Source organism: Passer montanus, unplaced genomic scaffold (genome assembly GCF_014805655.1).
Source record: "Passer montanus isolate IOZ18808 unplaced genomic scaffold, ASM1480565v1 scaffold29, whole genome shotgun sequence".
NCBI classification, from domain to species: domain Eukaryota; kingdom Metazoa; phylum Chordata; class Aves; order Passeriformes; family Passeridae; genus Passer; species Passer montanus.
In genome coordinates, this window is record NW_024367596.1 from 1690289 (window position 1) to 1712609 (window position 22321).

At 49.0% G+C, this 22321-nt stretch overlaps 3 protein-coding genes across 3 annotated transcripts in view; 1 reads left to right on the forward strand and 2 right to left on the reverse strand.

The window, feature by feature from the left end:
• Window positions 1–878: 878 nt before the first annotated feature.
• ARL14 (ADP ribosylation factor like GTPase 14) lies at window positions 879–2725 on the reverse strand. Its single transcript, XM_039713614.1, has one exon. The coding sequence runs from the start codon at window positions 2578–2580 to the stop codon at window positions 1999–2001; it is 582 nt and encodes a 193-aa protein (XP_039569548.1). The 5' UTR covers window positions 2581–2725; the 3' UTR covers window positions 879–1998.
• Window positions 2726–5385: 2660 nt separating this feature from the next.
• Window positions 5386–11037, forward strand: B3GALNT1 (beta-1,3-N-acetylgalactosaminyltransferase 1 (globoside blood group)). Its single transcript, XM_039713421.1, has 3 exons — window positions 5386–5589; window positions 6129–6320; window positions 8182–11037. The coding sequence occupies exon 3, from the start codon at window positions 8242–8244 to the stop codon at window positions 9226–9228; it is 987 nt and encodes a 328-aa protein (XP_039569355.1). The 5' UTR covers window positions 5386–5589; window positions 6129–6320; window positions 8182–8241; the 3' UTR covers window positions 9229–11037.
• Window positions 11038–15079: 4042 nt separating this feature from the next.
• The window catches only part of PPM1L (protein phosphatase, Mg2+/Mn2+ dependent 1L), a 52909-nt gene continuing 45667 nt past the window's right edge, over window positions 15080–22321 (reverse strand). Inside the window, exons 3-4 of the mRNA XM_039713420.1 lie at window positions 17296–17457; window positions 15080–16603 (exon numbers count right to left, since the gene is read on the reverse strand). Of these exons, the coding sequence (XP_039569354.1) occupies window positions 16254–16603; window positions 17296–17457 (512 nt within the window). The 3' untranslated portion in view covers window positions 15080–16253. The remainder of the gene's footprint in view (window positions 16604–17295; window positions 17458–22321) is intronic.

A 22321-nucleotide genomic window follows, 5' to 3' on the forward strand; every position in this document is an offset into this window, starting at 1 on the left:
TGCTGAGTGCCAGGGAGGTTTTTGCTCCAGGTTTGGAGCAGTGCACTCCATCTCTGTCCCATCCTGAGGGAGCCCCGAGTGCTCTGCTGATCCAAGCACGATGGAAAAGCCCCGGCAGCTTCCGGAGCAGAGGAACCCAAGAAGCCCTGGCTCTGGATTGATGTCCCTTGTCAGTGGAACGTTTGTCTCCGTGGGGATCAGCTTTTTGTGCCTTAGCAGCCTTGCCTTTAAGGGCTGGTCGCTTTTCCCTGTCTCACTGAGGTTTTTAATTAAACTTTCAGGCATCTAATTCCTCTGAGAACCTGCACCTCCAAGCCAGCCTGACTGATATTTCTTTTAAAGCTTTAAAATGATTCCAAAAGGTTGGGGTCTCCTTGGGCAGATGTAACAGGCCTGTCTTCACTTCTCTGGGAAACCAAGCTCTTGGAAAATGCAATTTTTAAATGCTTGATATTCTGTGAAGTGAATGGAATTGAGTTTCTTCCTTTCCTTTGACGCATAATGTAGAACATTTTTTCAAGTTGATGTGAGTGTCATTTAGTGTAATTTGATAACCTGCAGAAGGGCCTGTGTGCCTGAGACCTTATTCTCATTTTTAGCTGTATGAGCTGGTCTATTTTACGACTTTATTTCTCCCTTCAGAACTTGCTTCTTGGCTAATTTGAGACCTTGGTGCACCCTCATTAAATCTCCCAGGAGTGTTTCTCCCTGAGGAAGTCCTGAGCCCACAGAAGTACATTCTGCTTTATAACAGACACATGATTGGAATAAGAGAATTCACCTTATACACATGCAAACATTTATAAATGTATCAATATGAAATATCACTTTTTAAACATTGAATTGTTTGGCTTGGAAAACCAACATGAATGACTTCTAAAGATATTTTTAGGGACAGAAGATGATATTTTCTATTGAGCCCAAATCACCAGAGCGGGCAATGAGAAATCCAGACATTTGCTCATTTTTTTAGCAAGAATCTCGGCATGACTCAGGATTTAGCTCCTGGTAATTAATTAGTCTCAGTATTAATAACAGCTACTATTGCGAAACTTCCTTTTGTTTACTGTTTCAGCAAACCCACCTGATGTTTTTTGACTTTGAATAACCTGTGCATGAGACAACAAGGTATGTCTGGGTGATTTTATTGCTGCTTCACCCTTTTATAACTTGACATTCCTGTCTGTTTATTAGTAAGAATGAAATGTAAACTTCCTACTTCCCACCTACTTCCTTGGTGTAATCCTGAAACAAAAAAACGGGAGCACAAGAGGACCCCTGCCGCGACTTTTCCAGAGGCCAGGATGGGAAGTCACCACAAAACCAAGGGGATGCAGCTCTTCCCTGGCTGATCTCCTGCGAGGAGGGCATGTAGCAGTGCAGGGACAAGGGGAGCACGTGCATCTCTGGGACAGTGGGAGGCCACAGCTGCACCTTGGGGACAGCACTGGAGCCAGGCTCTGCCCGGGGCTGGGTGAGGAGCTCGTCCTGCTCATCACCACCTCCCTGCAGGAACTGCTTCTAGAATGCAGAAACAGCCAAATTCTCTTCTACATAACTGGAGCTGTAGCTCTCACCCCACTCTATTTTCAAATAAGAAACACATCTATTCCATTTATTACAAAACAGCATTTGATCACTGCTGACCAAATGGCTTGGCTGGTTTACATCTTGAAAAAAATTGATTTGAATCTTCATTTGATTTAAGCCACTTAAACACTGCTCACCTATTTTATTTCCATGTGCGTGACTGCCCCTTTGTCATCGTTCAACTTGAATAACCCCAAGTAAATAAAAAAATAATAATAAAATGCTACAGAGTCCTATCTCAGGTATGAGATATCCCATCAAGTATATCAGGTATAACTGCAGAACTTAATATTGTCAAAGTCCTTTATAAATATTTATGTATAAAAGTTCTTCAGAATCCAGTATTTCCAGATTTAATCTGTCCAACAAAGTATGTTAAGAGTCACCAGAAGTGGATGGTAGAAATCCTTAAAAGGAGTTGAGTTCCTTCAGGGTGATGAAAGTCTCCTTTGACTTCTTGTACTGCCTGGCAAACGTGGCCACCCTCTGGAGAGCTTCTGCCAGCCCCTCTCCCGTGATGGCACAGCAGGGCTGCACGTACCAGTTCCTGTCACTGCAGTACTTCTTCATCTTCAGCTTCCTGGTGATCTCCTCGGCGTTCAGAGCTCCAGGCAAGTCCTGCTTGTTCGCCAGCACGACCACAGGCAGATTTTTTATGGATTCATTCTTTAAAATGAGCTCAAATTCCCTCCTGGACTCCTCGAGCCGCCGCTTGTCAGAGCTGTCCACCACGTACAGCAGCCCGCCGGCGTCTTCCAGGAAATTGCTCCAGACCTCTCTCATTTTCTTCTGTCCTCCAACATCCCAAAACGTCAGCGTGAAATCTTTCCCTGCTTCAATCATATCCACATTGAAGCCAATCGTTGGCATTGTTATAAAAGCATCTTTATACCTGAACTTGTAGAGCAGCGTGGATTTCCCCGCGGAGTCCAGCCCCAGCATCACGATGTTGGCCCCCTTCGTTGAGGGCTTGGCATTCTGGAGGCCCATTTATCCCGGGGACTTCTCTGTTCCAGGGATATTCCCCCTCTTCCCTGGGGCCAGTTTGTGTCGCTGCCTTTCCCTGTCCTGAGGTGAGGCACCAGCAGAGGGGGAGAAGAGGCAGCCGTGAGCTCTGGAGCAGCCAGAGCTCTGCACAAACACACGCTGCTTTTATCGAGGTGATAAGGAGCCACGAGGCTTCGGAAGGCGCACAGCTCCGTGCCAAGCCTGTGGGTGGGACTGGGATGAGTAACCACGGCCCCACTGGCACAGGCACAAAGGTTACAGCCTGCCAGCTTGTTTGAACAGCCACGTTCCCAGCACCTGCAGCCTGATCCATGGAGTCCCTGATCACCGCCAGGCCCTGGCTCTGAGAGAATCCCCCTGAGCATCCACAGCCATCTAGGAGAAAAATGAGATTGATGCCTTAGGCTTTAGCTTTTATATTCTGATATTTTATGTTCAGGTTCTGTGCTGCTTTAGTGTGCAGTTCTGAGCTCCATGTTAAGTGTTGGTGAGCTCTGTGGACAGAGCAGGGACACAAAACAATTCCTGCTCCAGCTGGGCACCAAGGACAAATGATCCCAATCTCAGCCCAGGAGCACAAAGCCTGTGGCTGCAGAGAGAAAAACAAGCAGGGTGGGACTGCAGGGGCTGCAGTGGGATTGGACACTGAACTGCAATGTGCACATGGAGCAGAGCTGAGCCCAGGGAGAGACCCCGGCAGCGCTCGTGCATTTTGGGACCATTTGGGTTCATCCTGGGGGCAGCCCTGGCTGGGCTCTGGTGCTGCCCAAGGGGGATCCATGGAGGAGATCCTTGGAATCAATCCTTCCTTTAACTCTGTCCAGCCTCTGTTCCAGCTCAGCCTTCTCAAGGCATCTGGATATGAACACAAGCAGTGAGGAGGGGAGATTTAAGATTTAAGATTTAAGGTTTGTCCATACTTTAGCAAGCCACAGAATGAGCAGGTAGCTGATTTATCAGTGCATCTCATCTCCCACAGACTGATCTTAGGTGGTCTCGAATGTAAGTTCCAGCCCCTGGACTCAATCAAACCCTAAGAGAGCTCCACTAAAACTGGGCTCTGCTCTAAGCAGCTGCCTCAGTGACTCCTCCTGCCAGGGCTGTAAACTCAGGGAGTTTGTTTGTGTTGTTGGTGAATGAGTTTAACTGCACCCCACAAGGTGGAGCCTAAATACAGAGTTTGAGGTCTGGTCATCACTGAGATCCCGCTGCCTTGCCTTAAAAATTCCTGTTACCTTCATTTTGCTCTACTCCGTGGCTGCCCAATAAAGATTTCCTTCAGGAAAGGGTCAAGAAGCGAGGAAATAACTGAGTCTTGATCGTTGCTTTTGGCCACCACTCCAAGTAGCAGAATAAAACAAGAGGAGATAGAAAATGTAGTCAGCTATTAATGACTTCCTATTGACTGATTATTTTGCTGATATTGGGCTGCTCTGACACATCCTGAGCACTGCAGGAGTTGCCCTTACACCCAGGAAACCATTTCTCTTTGCTTCAGAAAGTCCAGAATCAGCAAAAAGGTGTAAAGGTCTTGCAACGAGCTGCTGACTGATAGAGCAATCATTTCGATAATTACGACACTGGTTGCGTAAAGTCCACCTCAGCCCTGACAGACAAGTTATAATCTGGTTTCTCTTGAGGCTAAAAGGGTTAGACCGGGACTAATTGGGGGCAAAGAGAGATGACAGTGACACACTCACTGCTGCCCGTTTTTCATAGTTAATTACACGGCTGGATTATGTGTAGGGTTTTTCAGGAGCAGGTCAGGATGTATTAAACCAGGGAGGAAAGTGTTTGTGTTTCTTTACAAATGAATGGACATGAATTAATTGAAAGATGGGGAGGCAGCCAACTGTAGAACACAGGGTTAACACGTCAAATGGATCAGAATTCCCTGATGCAATTCCAATAAAATATGGATACCTTGAGCAAGGCAGGGATGGATGGTGTGTCCCCAGCTGTGATTCTAAGACCCCTCCCAGTTCTCTCCTCTGGGTGCTCCTCCTGCACTGCATGTTTACGATCACAGCTGTTATTTCCTCCATCAGCTTCAAAGCAGGGATCAAGCAGATCCCGACTTTTTACGAGGTAATTCGCGCGGGACTCCGCAGGTTTCTGACCGTGCCACACCCGGAGGCAGAGCCGCTCCCGGGAAGGATTCCCCTGCTGCTCCCGAGGCCAAAGCTCGGGACAGAGCCCCCCGGCAGCCGGGGCGCACGGAACCCCCCTTGGCTTGGTCCAGAACCTCTGGGTTTGCTCCGTGCCGAGCCTGCCTTCCAGCCCCCTGCAGAACCAGAGCCAGAGCAGACGGAGACTGACCAAGCGAGCCCCAGCCCTGCCCTGTGACCCCTTCGCAACCTGAAGAGCTGAACGCGAGCCCCGCACATCCCAGCTGGTCCAGCAGGACATCCCGGAGCCAGGGACGCGCTGGTCAGGCAGCGAACCCTCACGGGGCACGGAGGGGAGGCAGCAACGCCGCCGGGGCCCGCCCGGGCTGCCGGGGAGCGCGGAGGAGCGGGAGCCGCTCGGGGGGCGGAACTGGAGGCGGCTCCTTCCCACCGAGCCCGGAGCGGGACACGGTAATGGGATGGGATGGATGGGATGGGGATGGGATTGATGGGGATGGGATGGGATGGGATGGGATGGGATGGGATGGGATGGGATGGGATGGGGATGGGATGGATTGGGATGGGGATGGAATGGGATGGGATGGGACAGGATGAGATGGGATAGGGATGGAATGGGGATGGGATGTGGAGCAGGGACGCGGGTGCAGCGAGCCTGGGCGGGGCAGGGCGGGAGCCCCGAGCGCCGCCGCGCTGCCGGGCCGGACGGGGCAGCCCAGCCAGGGCTGGAATGGGTGCCTGGGCTCGGCAGAGGGCGGCGCGGCCCCGCCGCCATCCCCTCCTGCCCTCCCCGCTCGGAAGAGGCGCCCGGGACGGGAGAAGCGATGGACGGGGCAGGCACGAGGGACAGCGCGAGCCGGTAAAGGTATTTAAAAGTGTTTTTTTTAAGTTTTAAAAATAAAAACCTTGAGGTTTTGTTACATTAGAGCATCGCAGCGCGGGGTCTTGTAAAATTGCCTCTAGTTTCGATTGGTTTTAAGTTTAAAAACGTAGAATCGGTGGCTGGTTTTGGGCTGGAAGGACATTAAACATTAACTCGTTCACCTCCTGCCGAGTGCAGGGACACCTCCCATAGACCAGGCTGCGTCCAAGCCGGCCCTAAAGCCAGCTTTAAATAGTACATTTCCAAATTATTTCTGCTGGTAGCTTTAAAAAGGAATTATTTTCCTATACACCTATTATTATAGTATTTTTAAATCATCATATTGTACTATTGGTTATTATAATTAGTAATCTTTATTGAATATGAGAATTTCCCACCCTTTTCCTGCCGAAGCACGTCCACATTACACAATCCCGTACCTGGGTGGAGATGGATCTAAATCCCCGCCAAGCATTCTGAGCCTTGCGTTGCCTCACATTCATTTCAAAAGTCACCAGTTTTATCTTTTGCCACTATCTCAGCCTGGAAGAAAACAAAAGTAATGCCCGGGAAGGAGCTGCCGTCCGCAGCTGGAAGGGAGAAAGTGCCGGCACAAAGTCTGGAAGTGGAGGAGGAGCTGGAAGGGCAGAACCTGCACCATGACCGAGCAGAAGTGCTCAGACCTCGCTGACTCACCTGCCTCACTTTGCTTCGAGCACTCGAAATAGGAGAAGGTGGGGATTCGTTTCCCTGTGTGGCTGGGGTTTCCTGAAAGACCTGAACTGATGTTTATTTCCCCAGATTTTTTCCTTATGTAGCAGATCAGGATTTGTCTCCAATTTTGTTGTTCACAGTGTCATGAAATCAGGCTTTTCTTCCTATAAAAATCAAAATATTTATAATATTTTTTTCCATGATGCAGCCAAGAACTGATCAAATGGATCAGTTTTCACTGATATGCTTTAAAGTTGATCATCAAAATAAATGTTGTCGATCTAAAATCAAACAATAAGCACTGATACATAACCTAGGTTATCTTCTTCTTTCTCCTACTGTCCACTGAAAGTCAGGTTGATGCATAAAAAGAGAATATTCCTATTAGTTAATTGCTGATTTTGAGAGGAATCAGCCAGAAATTATTCTCTTTAAATGCTTTAAAATTGCTTTAATCTGTTTTAAGGCCATTGTTGGTGAAATGTTCTCCAAATGCTTCCTTTAAAGGATGATTAATTTAAAATCAGATCCTACATAGAAACACGAGGCAGGTGGGCTCTGGAAAATCAAATTCCCCTGGATTCCAGAGTGCTGTTCTGGGGGCTGGATTTATTTGTCAAATCTAAAACATTTCTGAGCCCTGTGGTGAGATTTTTGAAGATAAAGAGTAATTAATTGTGCTGTGAAATCAAACCTTCTATTATCCTGACTGTGTCTTTGTGTGTGCTCATGCAGGATAAATATTGTTACTGCAAACATCAGAAACCATTTGGAATTCCTACAGTTAGGCACTGGAGTTATTTTGGCTTAAAGATGGCTAAAATAGATGATGGAGCACGTGTAGTTTTAAGGAAATAAAACTACATGAGGGTACAGGCCTGGGGGTTTAGTTTTAATCTGAATTTTGTGAAGATTTATCCATTGGAATCTCTAATGCTGACATTGGAGCAGCAGCTTCAGCACAGATTCCACAGGGGTTTGGAAGGGCCTGCTGTGGATCTGTGTGCCTCAAATCCAAAAATTACCTGGCTAATGGTAAAAACTGTCATGATTTTGGTCAAAACCAGCTTTAGTACATCACTTGATTTAAGGATGTTGATTTTCACCTTCCCCCTCCCCTGAGAACAAGCCACTGCTCAGGCCTTTAATGGCAGTGAAATACTTGCTCCTAGTTCTGCTGTCTTGCCCATTTTTCTATCATTAACATAAAAACCAGGGTTCTGATGCTCTGAGCATCCATTTCCTGAGCATTTGCTGGGTTTGGTGCACTGGGTGGTGTCCTTGGGGTGAGGCTGAGTCAGAGACATGGTGCTGAGATCCCTGGATCACAGCCCTTGGAGCAGGATCCCTGCTGGAGACCAGGTCTGTGCTGGGGGGGATCTGCAGGGTCAAAGCCACGAGCTTTCAGTGCAAGGCCTGCAAACCCTGCTGGGCAGGGGCTGTGTGCTCTGCTCTGCAATCCCTGCTGGGCAGGGGCTGTGCCCTGCTCTGCAAACCCTGGATCAGGGGCTGTGTGCCCTGCTCTGCCATCCCTGCAAACCCTGCAAACCCTGCAAACCCTGCTGGATCAGGGGCTGTGTGCTCTGCTCTGCCATCCCTGCAAACCCTGCAAACCCTGCAAACCCTGCTGGGCAGGGGCTCCATGTCCTGCTCTGCAATCCCTGCTGGGCAGGGGCTCCATGTCCTGCTCTGCCATCCCTGCTGGGCAGGGGCTCCATGTCCTGCTGCCATCCCTGGGATCAGGGCTGTGACAGCTGGATCAGGAATGCTTGCGTTGGCTGGTACCGTAGCACAATCCCAGCTGGCACTTCAGCCAGCACAAGGAAAAGGGAATATTTGACTAACAGCACTCTGAATGCCACTTTCCCCTTTCTTCTTCAGCAAGGAAGATGCTCCAGGACTCCTGGAACAGATTCTGAGCGGCACCAGCAGATCCCGACCATGATCCCGGTCCCGGTCAGAGCCTTGTGCATGAGACCCCTGAAATGGATTTTCCTGTTGCTGCTGCTGTTTTCCCTGACAACCATGTGGTACATAACCTTCTCCTCCAGGGCTGGCCTGGATAACGTGAACCCTCTGTACTTCTTCGAGTACGAGCCCGTGTACCGGCAGCCGCGGCCGTTCACGCTGCGCGAGCGCCGCAGCTGCGCCGACCTCCACCCCTTCCTGGTCATCCTGGTGGCTTCCAGCCCCGGCGACGTGAGAGCCAGGCAGGCCATCAGGACCACGTGGGGCTCCCGGGACTCCTGGTGGGGCCAGCACATCCTGACGCTGTTCCTGCTGGGGCAGGACACGCAGAGGGAGGACAGGGCGGCAGCGCTGGCGGTGGAGGACGAGAGCATCCTCTACGGGGACATCATCCGCCAGGACTTCATGGACACCTATGACAACCTCACCCTGAAGACCATCATGGCCTTCCAGTGGTTCTCCGAGTTCTGCTCCAACGCCAGGTTCTTCATGAAGACCGACACCGATGTCTTCATCAACACTCCCAACCTGGTGAAGTTCCTGCTGCAGCTGAATTCCTCGGAGAACGTTTTCACCGGGTACCCCCTCATCGACAACTTCGCCTTCAGAGGCTTCGACCCCAAAAGGTACATCTCCTACCAGGAGTATCCCTTCAAGCTCTATCCTCCCTACTGCAGCGGCCTGGGATACATCCTGGATGGAAAACTGGCTCTGAGGGCTTACGAGCTGATGGGCCACGTCAAACCTCTGAAATTTGAGGATGTTTATGTGGGAATTTGCTTGAATATACTCAAGGTCAACATCACCATTCCAGAAGATGCAGAACAATTCTTTCTCTATAAAATCGACTTTGATATCTGTAAATACAGACATTTGATTGCAGTTCATGGCCTTACATCAAATGAACTGATCCAGTTCTGGCAGGATTTGTCATCCAACACTTCAAAAACTTGCCTTTGACTGTGGATTTCATTAGAAACTTCAGTTTGCTGTAGGAGTGGCCTCTAGAGATGACTCTGACTGCTGGGGCAGCGTTTCTGCAGGGCGTTGCAGTGCTTTCCAACAAAAAGAGGGATTCACAAAGCACTTTTCCAGGGGTGTATCCTCAGAGGGTGCCTGGGAATGCTCTGTCCCTCTGCTGCCTTTCCATGTGCTGGGAGCAGCCCTGGGATTTCCCCCTGAATCTTCTGGAATGTACAAAATGCCGTTGAGGAAAGGTGTTCCTGCCAAGAAAGCAGCTTGGAGGATGCTTCCTGAATTGCTGCCTGGATTGTTTTTATTGTTTTACTGCCACTCTCCTTTATTTGTTCTCTGCCCAGCACAGAATTTAATCCAACCCAACCCAACCTTGTTTTCTGTGTAAGCCTCCTGAGAGTGTCACACCTTGTTATTTAAATGTGTCACCTTCACAGCCCTTCCAGGAGTGTTCCCAGCCCGTGGGATCTGCAGGAGCTGGTGAGAAATGCTGGAGATGTGATGCACTTTGTGTGTGCATATTAAATGGAATGACTTTGCTGTCTCTGCTGGTGTTCCCAGAGCAGGGAGATGGAGTGGAGCTCACGATCAATTTGGACATCCCAAAAACACTGGGATCATCAATCCCTCCCACCCAGTGTGTGTGATGCATCCCAGGAGTTTTGGAACCCTGTGGAGAAGATGGGAAATCATTTCTGTTGTGATTTATGCCTGGTTCTAAATGGGATTTTTGATTCCAGTTTGAAAATTGGAAAAAGGAAGAAATCCTCCCATTGCTGCTTTAAAGAAGACCAACTCTTCCCTGTGTGTAAAGACCATTTTTTAATCACTTTATTCATATCAGCAAGGCCCAGTTTTCAGTAGTTTACACTTCTAATGGACAACGATACAGAATTTGCAATTGCATGAACAGAATTAACCTGGACACATCCACTACACGGGGGAGGGACTGAGGAGACGTCCTGGCCACGCTCCCAGGGCTGGCCCACCCTGAGTGTGTGCCAGGGCAGAGCCCAGGGCTGCAGGAGCAGGGCTGAGGGTGCCCAGTGCCTCCAGCACCCAGGGGCACTGCTGGCCTTGGCTCTGCTCCACAGCTGCACCCGGGGCTGGATTTCAGGGTGGGCTTGTGGCTTTTTAGGGATGAAAAAGTCTTGGGGACAACACTCTCCAGACAGGGATTTCAGATGTCAGTGTTCTGATGGTGAAAAGGTCAAAGATTTTAAAAAATAAAGGCTTTTTTTTTTTTTTGGGACAATACAGTATTGCATAACTGAGGGAATGATGCTCTTGTGTTCCTAGATCCAGGTGAAATTCCAGCTGTGCTGTGGGTTTAGGAGCTGGGATTTGATTGTTCTCTGAGCAGGTACAAGAACTGCCTTGTTCTGTGATTGTTTCCACATCTCAAACCCCAAACCCCTCAGTTCTTCTCTAAGCCTGCCGTGTGAAATGCTCAGAAATAAATTATTTACCACAAGAACATTGATACTACAGCACAGCTTGTATTGCTTTTTCCAAAATAAAAATGCAATTATGACTCTGCTGCCTTCAGAAAATGGATAAAGCAGAGAATGCTCGTGGTGAGGGAGGAATGAGAGTCCTGGGGAGGTGAGGATGGCCAGAAATTCTCCTGTCACCTGCAGCAATTCGGGGTTTTGTGCCCCAAATGCTGACACTGCTCACAGGTTCCAAGGCTTAGGTTTATACACAGTGATCTCTTTGTGCCACCTGAAGTTAATTGTCATTGACAGTGCCAGCAGCACTGGAAAAACATCCACCCTGCTCCTGGTTTTCCTACTCATTTCCAAGTCTGGCTTGTATTTGATTCTGACTTTATTATTGCTTAAAAGGCTGTAAAACTCCTAACTGAGCTCCTGTTTCTGCTCAAAGCCATTCTTAGGGAAGTTTTTAGTGTGAGCAGCCTGGCAAAAGGTGAAAAACCTTAAAAATACAAAATAATCTGGGCATTGAAGTAGGGGAGGGGCCAAATTTTATTGCATCTGCCTAGAATATTGTACTAAAACAAAGTACAAACCACAGGTTAAAGGTTTCCCAAATCCTAAGTGTGGTTGTTGTTGTTGTTTTTTTTTTTTTTTCCCCTCATGCAGCTGTATTAAATCAGAATTCCAAATATTTGTGATTTTGACAGGAAAACTGTGGGGTTTTCTGACCTGAAAAGCCTAATAATGATAATAATGGTAACAATAATAATAATAATAATTGGAAGTTGCTGCTGGGTGGGGAGCAGAAGTGAGTTCTAAGGTGAAATTCCCATTCTGGATGTTATTTCAGAGGAGTTAAAATGCTTTGTGTGCATCCTGGCACAAAGAAATTCCCCAGAAATCTTCCAGGAGATGCAGGGCAGCCCTCCCTGTGCTCAGTGCAACAGGATGTTTGGGACATTTCCCTAAATTTTGCCTCACATTTATGGATGGTTGGTGTCAGAGAGGCTGCCTGTGTCCATGGATGCAACTCCACAGGCTTCAAAAAATGCAGGATTGGCCATGAAATATGCTTGGAAAAAAAGTGTTTTAAAAAGTTCCCTATTGCTCAGATCATTCCCAGAATCCCAGACTGGCTTGGGTTGGAAGGGACCTTAAAAACCCCCTCATTCCAGCTCCCTCAGGGCTGAGCAGAGCAGGCACAGGAGCTGCCCAAATCCAGGAAATCCACACATTTTCCCCTCAGGAATTGCCCTCAAACCTCTGTTTGTGGTTCTGGCAAGGCTCCAGCTGCACCCACCAGGTTTTGCTTCCCAGAGCACCCAGATTATCCTCCAGAGCTGGACTCAGCTGGAATTTTAAATTACCTCAGGAAAATCCAAATTTATCCACCTGCTCCCCTAAGCCTTGTCCAGTCAGCACTGGAAAAATAAAAGTAACGAAACTTCAGCTCATTATTAATTATCTGTACAGATCTTTTTCTCTGGGGGTTTTAGAAAGGCCATTTATGAATAGATTGGGCACAAGGGGCAGCAGCTCTGGGCTCTGCAGTGGCCAAATTCCAGCAGAACATTCTCACTTGGAATTTTGTTCAGAGGCCTAAAAGCCTGCTTCGGGGGATGAAAGGCTGGTGAGGTGTTTTTTCTGTAATATAATCACTGACTAAATGCTTCTCTGTGTAAAACAAGTATCAGCTACATTAGCAATAAATCCATATTATTTAAAGCAGGGCTGTCTGTATCCTGAGACACAAAATTCCCTTTTTTTTTTTTGAGGCTGTGGCGTTGGTGTTTCTGCAGCCAAGCTGATGCAGTGCTTCAATTCTGACTCCTGGATTCCAAAACCTTCACAACATTTTAAATTTCACCTCTGGAAATGGTTTCACCCTGCAACAGCAGCAGTGGGAGTGGAAATCCTTTATCCTGGGGGCTGCTGTGGGGTTTGTGGGAATGCCTCAGGCCAGCAGAAGGAGCCACGGTGCCACCAAGCTGGGGCCAGGCTGGGACATTCCAGCCCTGCCAGGAATTCCAGGAAGGACCCGAGGGATGGATGAACTCCACAGCAATCCCTGCTGCAGGCTGAGGGAATCCTCAGAGCATCCCAGGGGAGAGACTGGGACATCCCTGGGAGCAGCCCAGCTTGGGAACAGCCCAACTTGGGAGCAGCCCAGTTTGGGAACAGCCCAGTTTGGGAACAGCCCAATTCCCCAGAGCTGGGACATCCCTGGGAGCAGCCCAGCTTGGGAACAGCCCAACTTGGGAACAGCTCAGTTTGGGAACAGCCCAATTCCCCAGAGCTGGGACATCCCTGGGAACAGATGAATTTGGGAACAGCCCAATTCCAGAGCACTAGGAGCAGGAATGTCCCTGGAACAGCCCAATTTGGGAACAGCCCAATTCCCCGGAGCTGGGACATCCCTAGGAACAGCTGAATTCCTGACACTGGGACATTCCTGGGAACAGATGAATTTGGGAACAGCCCAATTCCAGAGTGCTGGGACATCTCTGGAACAGCCCCATTTGGGAACAGCCCAATTCCAGAGCACTGGGATGCCCCTGGAACAGCCCAGTTTGGGAACAGCCCAATCCCAGAGCACTGGGATGTCCCTGGAACAGCCCAGTTTGGGAACAGCCCAATTCCAGAGCACTGGGATGCCCCTGGAACAGCCCAGTTTGGGAGCAGCCCAGTTCCCCAGCGCTGGCTCAGCCTCGTGGTCCATCTGTCACCTCAGGCCACCTGAAGGTGCTCTTTGGCAGCCACTCCCTGTGCCCTGAGGCTCCGGCTGTCCCCAGGGGGATGGAGCCACCAAACGTGGCTGGGTGAGCAGGAGGAGCTCCCGGCTGTGCCCAAGGCAGCTCCCTGTTTTCGGGAGGAGAGCAGCGGGAAGGCTGGAGCCCTGCTGCCACAGCCACAGGGATGTTCCTGCACAGCACCTGCAGCCCTTCCCAGATGGAGGATGGATGGATGGAGTGTTAAGGCAGTGGGAGAGCCCTGCACTGGTCAGGTTGCATAAGCAATATGTACAAGGAGTTCACCCTGTCAGCCTCCAGCTGTGTCACGACAGAGTTTGGCACAAGTCAGCACCACTGGAAAGCTGGGAATGCCTCGATTCGGAGGGAAAGCTTCCAAACCTTCCAGCTGGGAGCACAGGTAGGCACTGCACGTGGATGTGGGAGACCACACAAAGCCTCTCACCTCCTTCAGTCCTTCCTCTTCAGACCTGAAGCAGCTGAAGCTCCTTTTCCAAAGCAATCAAAGCAAAAATTCCCTGGCTGAGCAGAGATCAGTGGCATGGGTGGCTCTGGCCAGGACAGCCCTGCCAGGGAGGGGAGAGCAAGCTGAAGGTGCTGAGCCAGTTCTTGCTGCAGCTGCAGCCACAGGGCTGGTTGGGATGTGCCTGAGGGACAGGGAATGATCCCGGAATGATGTGGAATGTTCCAGGCAAACCTGCAAACCCCTCCTGCCCTGCTGTGTTTGCCTGAATCCAGAGAGAGCTGCCCTGCCAGGGCTCCCTCCTGGCTGCAGCTCCTGCCAGCTCGTGTCCCTGGCTGTCCCAGGGCTGTGCTCAGAGCTCGTGGATCCCTCAGGAATGCTCCCTGCAGCCAGGAGCTCCCACCCCAGCTGGATGTGTGCTGTTTTCCTGGGCATGGCACACAAACATCCCTCTCCTTCAGGCTGGAATCCCTCTTTCCCCAGGGCAGCTGTGCCCTCCAAAGGGAAGGCACAAGGGGAACACTGAAGGGGACAGGGAAGGCAAACTCCACACACTGAGCTGCTCCCCCACTGCTGCTGTGCCACCCCAGCCCAGGATCCAGCATTCCCATGGAATCACCACCCAAGGGCTGACCCAGCTACCCAGAACAACTGCAGCAATTGGTACCAATTCCTGCTGGCTGCTCACCTGAACGCCTCAGCCAAGGTCAGGGAGCTCCCATCCCTGGGAAAGGGGCAGGACAGGCTGCCTGCCTGCTGGGCACTCCTCAGGGGCTCTGCCTGGAGTTCAGCACCAGTACAGGGCCCCAGACACGTTTTGGAAATACCACCAGAGCCAATTAAGGGCTGAAATCATCCCCAGAGAAATTAAAGGAGGGAAGTTTGTTGGGGGAGAGGTGACCTAGGGACAGAACAAGACAAAGATGGGGATTCCTTCTCGAGCAGAAGTTTGTGCTCTTTGATTTTTTGCCTTGAAAGACCCCCTCAGCACCTCCCCAGCATGGCTCAGCCCCACCCCAGACCCCTGCAGGTGAGCAGGGGGGCCAGGCAGCTGGGAAATGAGGAATATTGCCCTTTCCCAAGGAACAGGGAATCCATCACATCCCTGACCCAGCTCCGCACCCAAACACAGGCAGCCTCCATCACCCTCAAGACTTGAGCAGATTGTCCAGTACCACGTTCTAGGGAGATCCCAAGAACTTCTGTAAGGCAGGATAAAGATAAAGGAGCCATCCAAAATCCTGCCTGCCCTGTCCCTCTGCCATGACACAGCTGGTACCAGAGGTGCAGCAAACCCAAACTGTCCTCATTCCAACTTACAGCAGTCACAGATCCCAAAATACAATTAAATACTGAAAGTTAGAGCTAAACATACTTTTGAAAATCTAGATTTAACACAACCTTTCATCTCTACAGTGCATTGATGCTGCCTGGCATTTGCATGTCATCCCAAAAGCCCGTTCCAGAGGGGTCTGCCCTGGGATGAACACCACAAATCCATCTGCAGTGGTACAAGGAAGTCTTTCACAGGCTTGACTCCCAGCTAGGTAGCTCTGAGGAACGCCCTGCTTGGGTGAGGTTCCCAGCAGTCACCAGTGAAATTTCATTTTCTCTCACTTCACTTTCCAAGTCCATGCCACAGAAATAAGGTCAGGGTGATTCTCGGTGAAGGACAGACATTCTGCTACCACAGCTGAGCTCTGCTCCCATCCAGGAGGGTCAGAACTGCCAGGGTTTGGCTGAAGTTCACCACGAGTTGGTTTGGATACAATATGGCCTAGAAGAACTGTCCTAGAGTAATGCACAGCCTGAATAAACGTGGTAATTCAGGAGCTCTACCTACTCACATGCTTGGCAGGGGTTTGTTTCGGGGGGAGGCTGAACAAAGCGAGAGCCAGCAGTGGCAGCAGGCTGAGAGTTGGCTCCTCTTCCTCCTTCACGTCACAAACCCTTCTCCCACCCACCCCTACCACTGCAGGGCGCAGAGATGAGGAACATGAGAGCAGCCCCTGAGCAGTGGCACCCAGGAGGGAAAAGCAGCAGCACTGCCCTGAGCCAGCCTGGGGCTGGCACCCCAGCGGGGAGGAACCAAACCAAAACCCTTCACAGGATTCCTAAAGAAAAGTGAGAAACGGGAGGTTCCAGTCGCTTCCTAAGGAGCAGCGAGGGCACAGGGCAGGGACGGGGGACAAACTGGATTCTTGTGGTCGCTCAGCATGGATTTGTTGTATTGCTCCTTTTGTCAAGCCAAGAGCAGAGCCCAGAGAGATCCGCTGCCGCGGGAGAGCCCGCACGGCGTTCCTGGAGCTTCCTACCACGGACAAACTGTTCTGAGTCCTGAGCGGGCCCGGGGGCTCCTCACTGCTGCTCCTCTGCTTTGCTGCTATTCCTGAACTTCACCACCATGACTGTGATGTTGTCGGGGCAGCCTCTGTAGAAGGACTGCAGCACGATGCTCTTGGCCCCGAAGTGCGGCTCGTCCAGGCGCTCCTTGATGAACCGCACGGCCTCCTCGTTGCTGAAGGCGTCCCACAGCCCGTCCGAGGCCAGGATCATGAACTCTGGCTGCAGTTTGTCCAGGTCAAAGCTCAGGATGTCGGGGTCAGGGATCACCACGTTCAGGTTCTTCAGGGGGTAATCGCCCAGCGAGCGCGACATGGCCAGGATGCCCTGCACGCGCCACGAGCCGTTGAAGCTGATGAACCCACCTGGGGGGAAACAGCAAAATCAGCTGAAATCAGCTCTTTGGAACATCCAAGGAGCTCTTTGGAACATCCAAACAGCTCTTTGGAATGTCCAGGCAGCTCTTTGGAACATCTAAACAGCTCTTTGGGACATCCAAACTGCTCTTTGGAACGTCCAGGCAGCTCTTTGGAACACCCAAGAAGCTCTTCGGGAATCCAAGGAGCTCTTTGGGACATCCAAGGAGCTTTCTGGTTCCCACCAGATGCCCCCCAAAGTTTCATCCTGAGGGGTTACAGAGCTCAGAATGTGGCAGCTGATGCCTCAAGTTTTAGCTTTTGTATTTTTCAGGTTCTGTACTGCTTTAGTGTGTGGGTCTGGGTTCACATCAGGGCATGGTGAGCTCTGTGCACAGAGCAGGGACACAAAACAATTCCTGCTCCAGCTGGGCACCAAGGACAAATGATCCCAATCTCAGCCCAGGAGCACAAACCCCGTGGGCTGCAGAGAGAAAAACAAGCAGGGTGGGACTGCAGGGGCTGCAGTGGGATTGGACACTGAACTCCAATGTGATCTGCTGCCACCTCTGCCCTGTGGAATTTTCGGTGCAGAACAGGAGATTTGATCTGCTGATACCTCGGTCGGGCGCTTCCCACCCTCTCCCAGGGGAAATGTCAATTTTAGTGACAGATAAAAGCTGAACCTTCCAACAACTCACCGGCTCTCTTAATCCTCTTCCTCTCCTTCAGCTGGTAGGGCTTGTGGTCGTGGGACAGGGGGATGGCATTGCCATCCTTGTCGCAGAGCACGCCGCGGGAGTCGCCCACGTTGGCCACGGTCAGCTCCTTGTCGGACAGGAGGGCGATCAGACACGTGGTGCCTGCAGCAACACCAGGGTGGGGGCACAGAACCACAGGGGATGGTTTTAGATGTGAAAATAAATGGTATTTCTGCCACGAAATGGATATCCCTCATCAGCAGGGAAATGTTCCTGTCACGGAATGCCAGGGTGGCTGAGGTGGGAAACACTTCCAAGACTGGGGAAGTCCCAGCTGTGACCCCCTGAGCACTGAGCCCGCCTTAAAATGGGAGGAATATTTCCATTTTCTCATTTCTCATCTCCTTTCCAGTTCCCATCTTCCCCTTCCTGCTCCCTCACCCAAACCCAGCCAATACCAGCTAAAAAACCCATTCTGGGGCTGGCTCCTGGCTCTGCATGCAATCCCCAAATATCAATATCTCCAGGACTGCTTGACAGCAGGGAAAAATGAATTCCATCTCTTTTTTTTTGTTGTGCAGTAATGAAACTCAATTTTTTCAGGACTCCTGGGGAAGAAGGGCCATCCATTAAGGAAAAAAACATTTCCCACAGGACAAAACCAGCTCCAGAACCTCCCAGCAAGGCTGGAATTCCCTGGAACATTGGAATTGAATGGCAGAATGCTTTCAAATAACCAAAATTTGTCACAGATCAGGCACTGACCACCTCAGATGTTTAGGGACACTGTAAATCAAAGGAATGGGATTAAGAGCCAGCAAAGCTTTGTTGGGAGAAAATTTTCTTGCACAAAATTACCCCCGCCTTAGCTAGTCAAGAATGCCACTTTTTAAACTAAAGGATTTACAGATTAGGAGAGGATTTGTCCCCATCTGTCACTTTTGACCTCCTTTCATTTTTTAAAGCTTCCTTACTCAAACCTCACAGAAAAATCTTGCCAGCACTTGACTATTTCCAGACAAACTCATTTTATTTGTAGCTGTGATGGATTGATTTCCTGAAGGGAAAGATTCACAAAAAGAGGGGAAGATCCACATTGGGATGTGGAATCCATCAAGGCTGCACTTTACTAACACTGGATGTTGCCAGAAAGGCCAAATTAACACCCAAAATTGTGCCAAAGCCAGAGCATTTCAGCTTTACTCTGGGAAATGCTGCAGCTGAACTCGAGCCACTTTGGGAGGAGGAAGGATTTACCTGGGGGTGCAAAATGCTCCTTCCAGAAGGGATGGGAAAGGTTTCCTGGCTGGAAAAAACGTGGAAGTGCTTCCTGTGCACCAGAGCCAGCCACAATCAGTGTGGGAGCACTGAGAGCCCCCCAGCACCTCCTGAGGCAGCTTCCCTGGCTGGAATTCCACCTGCTCATCATTATTCAGAGATGAAACCCTGGCAGGGCTCCAGGACGGCTCTGGGTGATCCCTCACATCACCCCTGCCAGACAAAATTGTATTTTCTCCCCTTTCACCACCATCACTTCTATTTTGCCAATTTTGAAGGATTGTTTCCCTCACTCTTTGTACCCCACCAGCAGCTGGAGTTCCTAATTCAGTTGATTTTGCTGGAAAAAAAAGCCAAAAAAAGGGAAAATGTCACCAGCAAGGGCTGGAGCAGCCAGGATCACCAGCAGCTGCTGTAATTATATTTAACTGCCCATTTTCTGTGTTTTGCTCACAATCAGCTCTCGCTCCAAGGGCAGGTAGAGCCATTTCTGCCTTTCTCAGAAATAAGGGACACAATTAGGAGGATGAGGGGCTGCACTGCTGTGTTTTCATCTCTGATGAAGCTGGAATTTCGGGCTTTCATTTACAGCTGTGCTGCTGGGAATTTTCTAAACCAGTTATTACGGAGCTTCTCATTTCCACACGATTTTTGCTGGATGAGATCAGTCCCCAGATATGTGTTTCAAGCAGTTTTAATCTTTATTTTTGCCATACAAACACTGAGATTTCCGTAAAGGAAAAAGCTTGCTTTTCCTTCTGACAGGAATCAGTAATTTCCCTGCATTTTCTCCTCCCTAACAAACTCCTTTAAATGAAAATAAGTGGAGAGGAGCTGGAGTGACCAAACTAAGGGAAAAAAAAAATTTACAGGATTTTGGGAAATTCTGTGTGAGAAAAGATCAACAGAGGTGACAGAAAGCAACAAATTTTGAAGCTTCTTTTTTATGCATCATTAAAAGCAAGCCATATGTGATGAAAGAAATATTCTGCACCCACATTTGACCTCTGCTGGCCCTTGAGAGCCCACAAGCCAAGCCCCTGGAGCGAGGTGTATTTTGCAGAAGGATCTAAAAGCTGGAAGGCATTTCTGATTGCTTGAAAAGAAAATGCTAGGAAAAGTGTCAGATCTGCAAACTGGGAGTTTGCTGTTAAAAAAGCCCCCAAAACTGCCTGGGTTTGGCTGCCCATGGCCTCGTGTCAGGTTTAAAATCAGCTTTTGTGCCTGCCCAGTGCTGGGAATGCCCAAAAATCAGGAATTTGTGGAGGAGAAAAGAGCAAAAACCAATGGAGAGACCCAGGAGATCCATCAACAGCAGAGCACAAAGTGTCCCCTCAGCTCCTGGGCATCCCAGCACCCTGGAGGGACAAGTCCCAGCCAGCCTGGCTCCAGGAAAAACAAATATTTCACCAAAATGAGGATAAAAAACTGAACCTGCGCAAGGGCTTTGGGGGAAGACTGAAAATGAACAATTTTTGGGGGCAGAAAAATGGGAATTCTAAGGAATCATTTCAGGAGGAACACATTTCACAAAAATGAGGACAAGAGTTCAAGGGGTTTGGGGAAGGACTGAAAATGAGCAATGTTTTGCACAGAAAAATGAGAATTCTAAGGAAGCACTTCAGGAGGAACAAATATTTCACAAAAACGAGGACAAAAGCTGAACCTGCACAAGGGGTTTGGGGAAGGACTGAGAATGAGCCATTTTTTGGAGCAGTAAAATGAGAATTATAAGGATCCACTTCAGAAGGAACAAATATTTCACAAAAACAAGGGAAAGACTGAAAATGAAAAAAAAAAAACGGCAGAAAAATGAGAATTCTAAGGAACCACTTGAGGAGGAACAAAAACCAGGACAAAAAGCTCAACCTGCACAAGGAGTTTGAGGACACAAGCCATCTTTGGAGCAGGAAAATGAGAATTCTGAGGAACCACTTCAGGAAGAACAAACATTTCAGAAAAACAGTGAGAAAAGCAGAAGTGGTTTGTGGAAGGACTGAAAATGATCAATTTTTTGGCAGTAAAATGAGAATTATGAGGAACCACTTGAGGAGGAACAAAGATATCAGGAAAACAAGGGAAAGACTGAAGGGGTTTGGGGAAGGACTGAAAATGAGCCATTTTTTGGGGCAGAAAAATGAGAATTATGAGGAATCAGTTGAGGAAGAACAAACATCTCTACAAGAACAAGGACTAAAGTTCAAGGTCTTTGGGGAAATGACCCAATTTTTAGGGCAGTACAATGAGAATTGTGAGGAACCAGTTGAGGAGGAACAAACACCTCACAAAAACGAGGACTAAAGCTCAAGATGTTTGGGGAAATGAGTGATTTTTATGGCAGTGAAATGAGAATTGTGAGGAGCCACTTGAGAAGGAACAACCATTTCACAAAAACAAGGAGAAAACTGAAGGGGTTTGGGGAAGGACTGAAAATGAGCCATTTTTTGGGGCAGTACAATGAGAATTGTGAGGAACCACTTGAGGAGGAACAAACATCTCACAAAAACAAAGTGAGCCATTTTTGGGGCAGCAAAATGAGAATTGTGAGGAACCACTTGAGGAAAAACAAACATCTCTACAAAAACAAGGACTAAAGTTCAAGGTGTTTGGGGAAACGAGTGATTTTTGGGGCAGTAAAATGAGAATTATGAGGAGCCACTTGAGGAGGAGCAACCATTTCAGTAAAACAAGGAGAAAACTGAACGGGTTTGGGGAAGGACTGAAAATGAGCCATTTTTTGGGGCAGTACAATGAGAATTGTGAGGAACCACTTGAGGAGGAACAAACATCTCACAAAAACAAGGACTAAAGTTCAAGGTGTTTGGGGAAACGAGTGATTTTTATGGCAGTAAAATGAGAATTATGAGGAACCACTTCAGTAGGAATAAACATTTCACAGGACAAGGAAAAAAGATCAACCTGCACAAGGTGTTTGGGGAAGGACTGAAGACGAGCATTTGTGGGGCGGAAATTACGAATTGTGAGGAACCACTTGAGGAAGAACAAACATCTCACAAAAACAAGGAGAAAAGTTCAAGGTGTTTGGGGAAATGATTCGTTTTTTGGGGCAGTAAAATGAAAATTCTGAGGAACCACTTGAGAAGGAACAACCATTTCACAAAAGCAAGGAGAAAACTGAAGTGATTTGGGGAATGACTGAAAATGAGCCATTTTTTGGGGCAGAAAAATGAGAATTATGAGGAACCACTTGAGAAGGAACAACCATTTCACAAAAGCAAGGAGAAAACTGAAGTGATTTGGGGAATGACTGAAAATGAGCCATTTTTTGGGGCAGAAAAATGAGAATTATGAGGAACCACTTGAGAAGGAACAACCATTTCACAAAAGCAAGGAGAAAACTGAAGTGATTTGGGGAATGACTGAAAATGAGCCATTTTTTGGGGCAGAAAAATGAGAATTATGAGGAACCACTTGAGAAGGAACAACCATTTCACAAAAGCAAGGAGAAAACTGAAGTGATTTGGGGAATGACTGAAAATGAGCCATTTTTTGGGGCAGAAAAATGAGAATTATGAGGAACCACTTGAGAAGGAACAACCATTTCACAAAAACAAGGGAAAGACTGAAGGGGTTTGGGGATGGGCTGAAAATGACCCATTTTTGGGGCAGCAAAATGAGAATGGTGAGGTGGCCCAGCCGTACCTGCCTCGTCGTAGGACACGGTGAGCTTCTCCAGCATCTCCCTGTCGATGGAGAGGATCTGCTGCTCCAGGATGCTGGCAGTAAA

Coding starts and splice junctions, on each gene's coding strand:
- ARL14 (XM_039713614.1), bottom strand. CDS start 2,580: ATGGGCCTCCAGAATGCCAAGCCCTCAACGAAGGGGGCCAACATCGTG.
- B3GALNT1 (XM_039713421.1), top strand. CDS start 8,242: ATGATCCCGGTCCCGGTCAGAGCCTTGTGCATGAGACCCCTGAAATGG.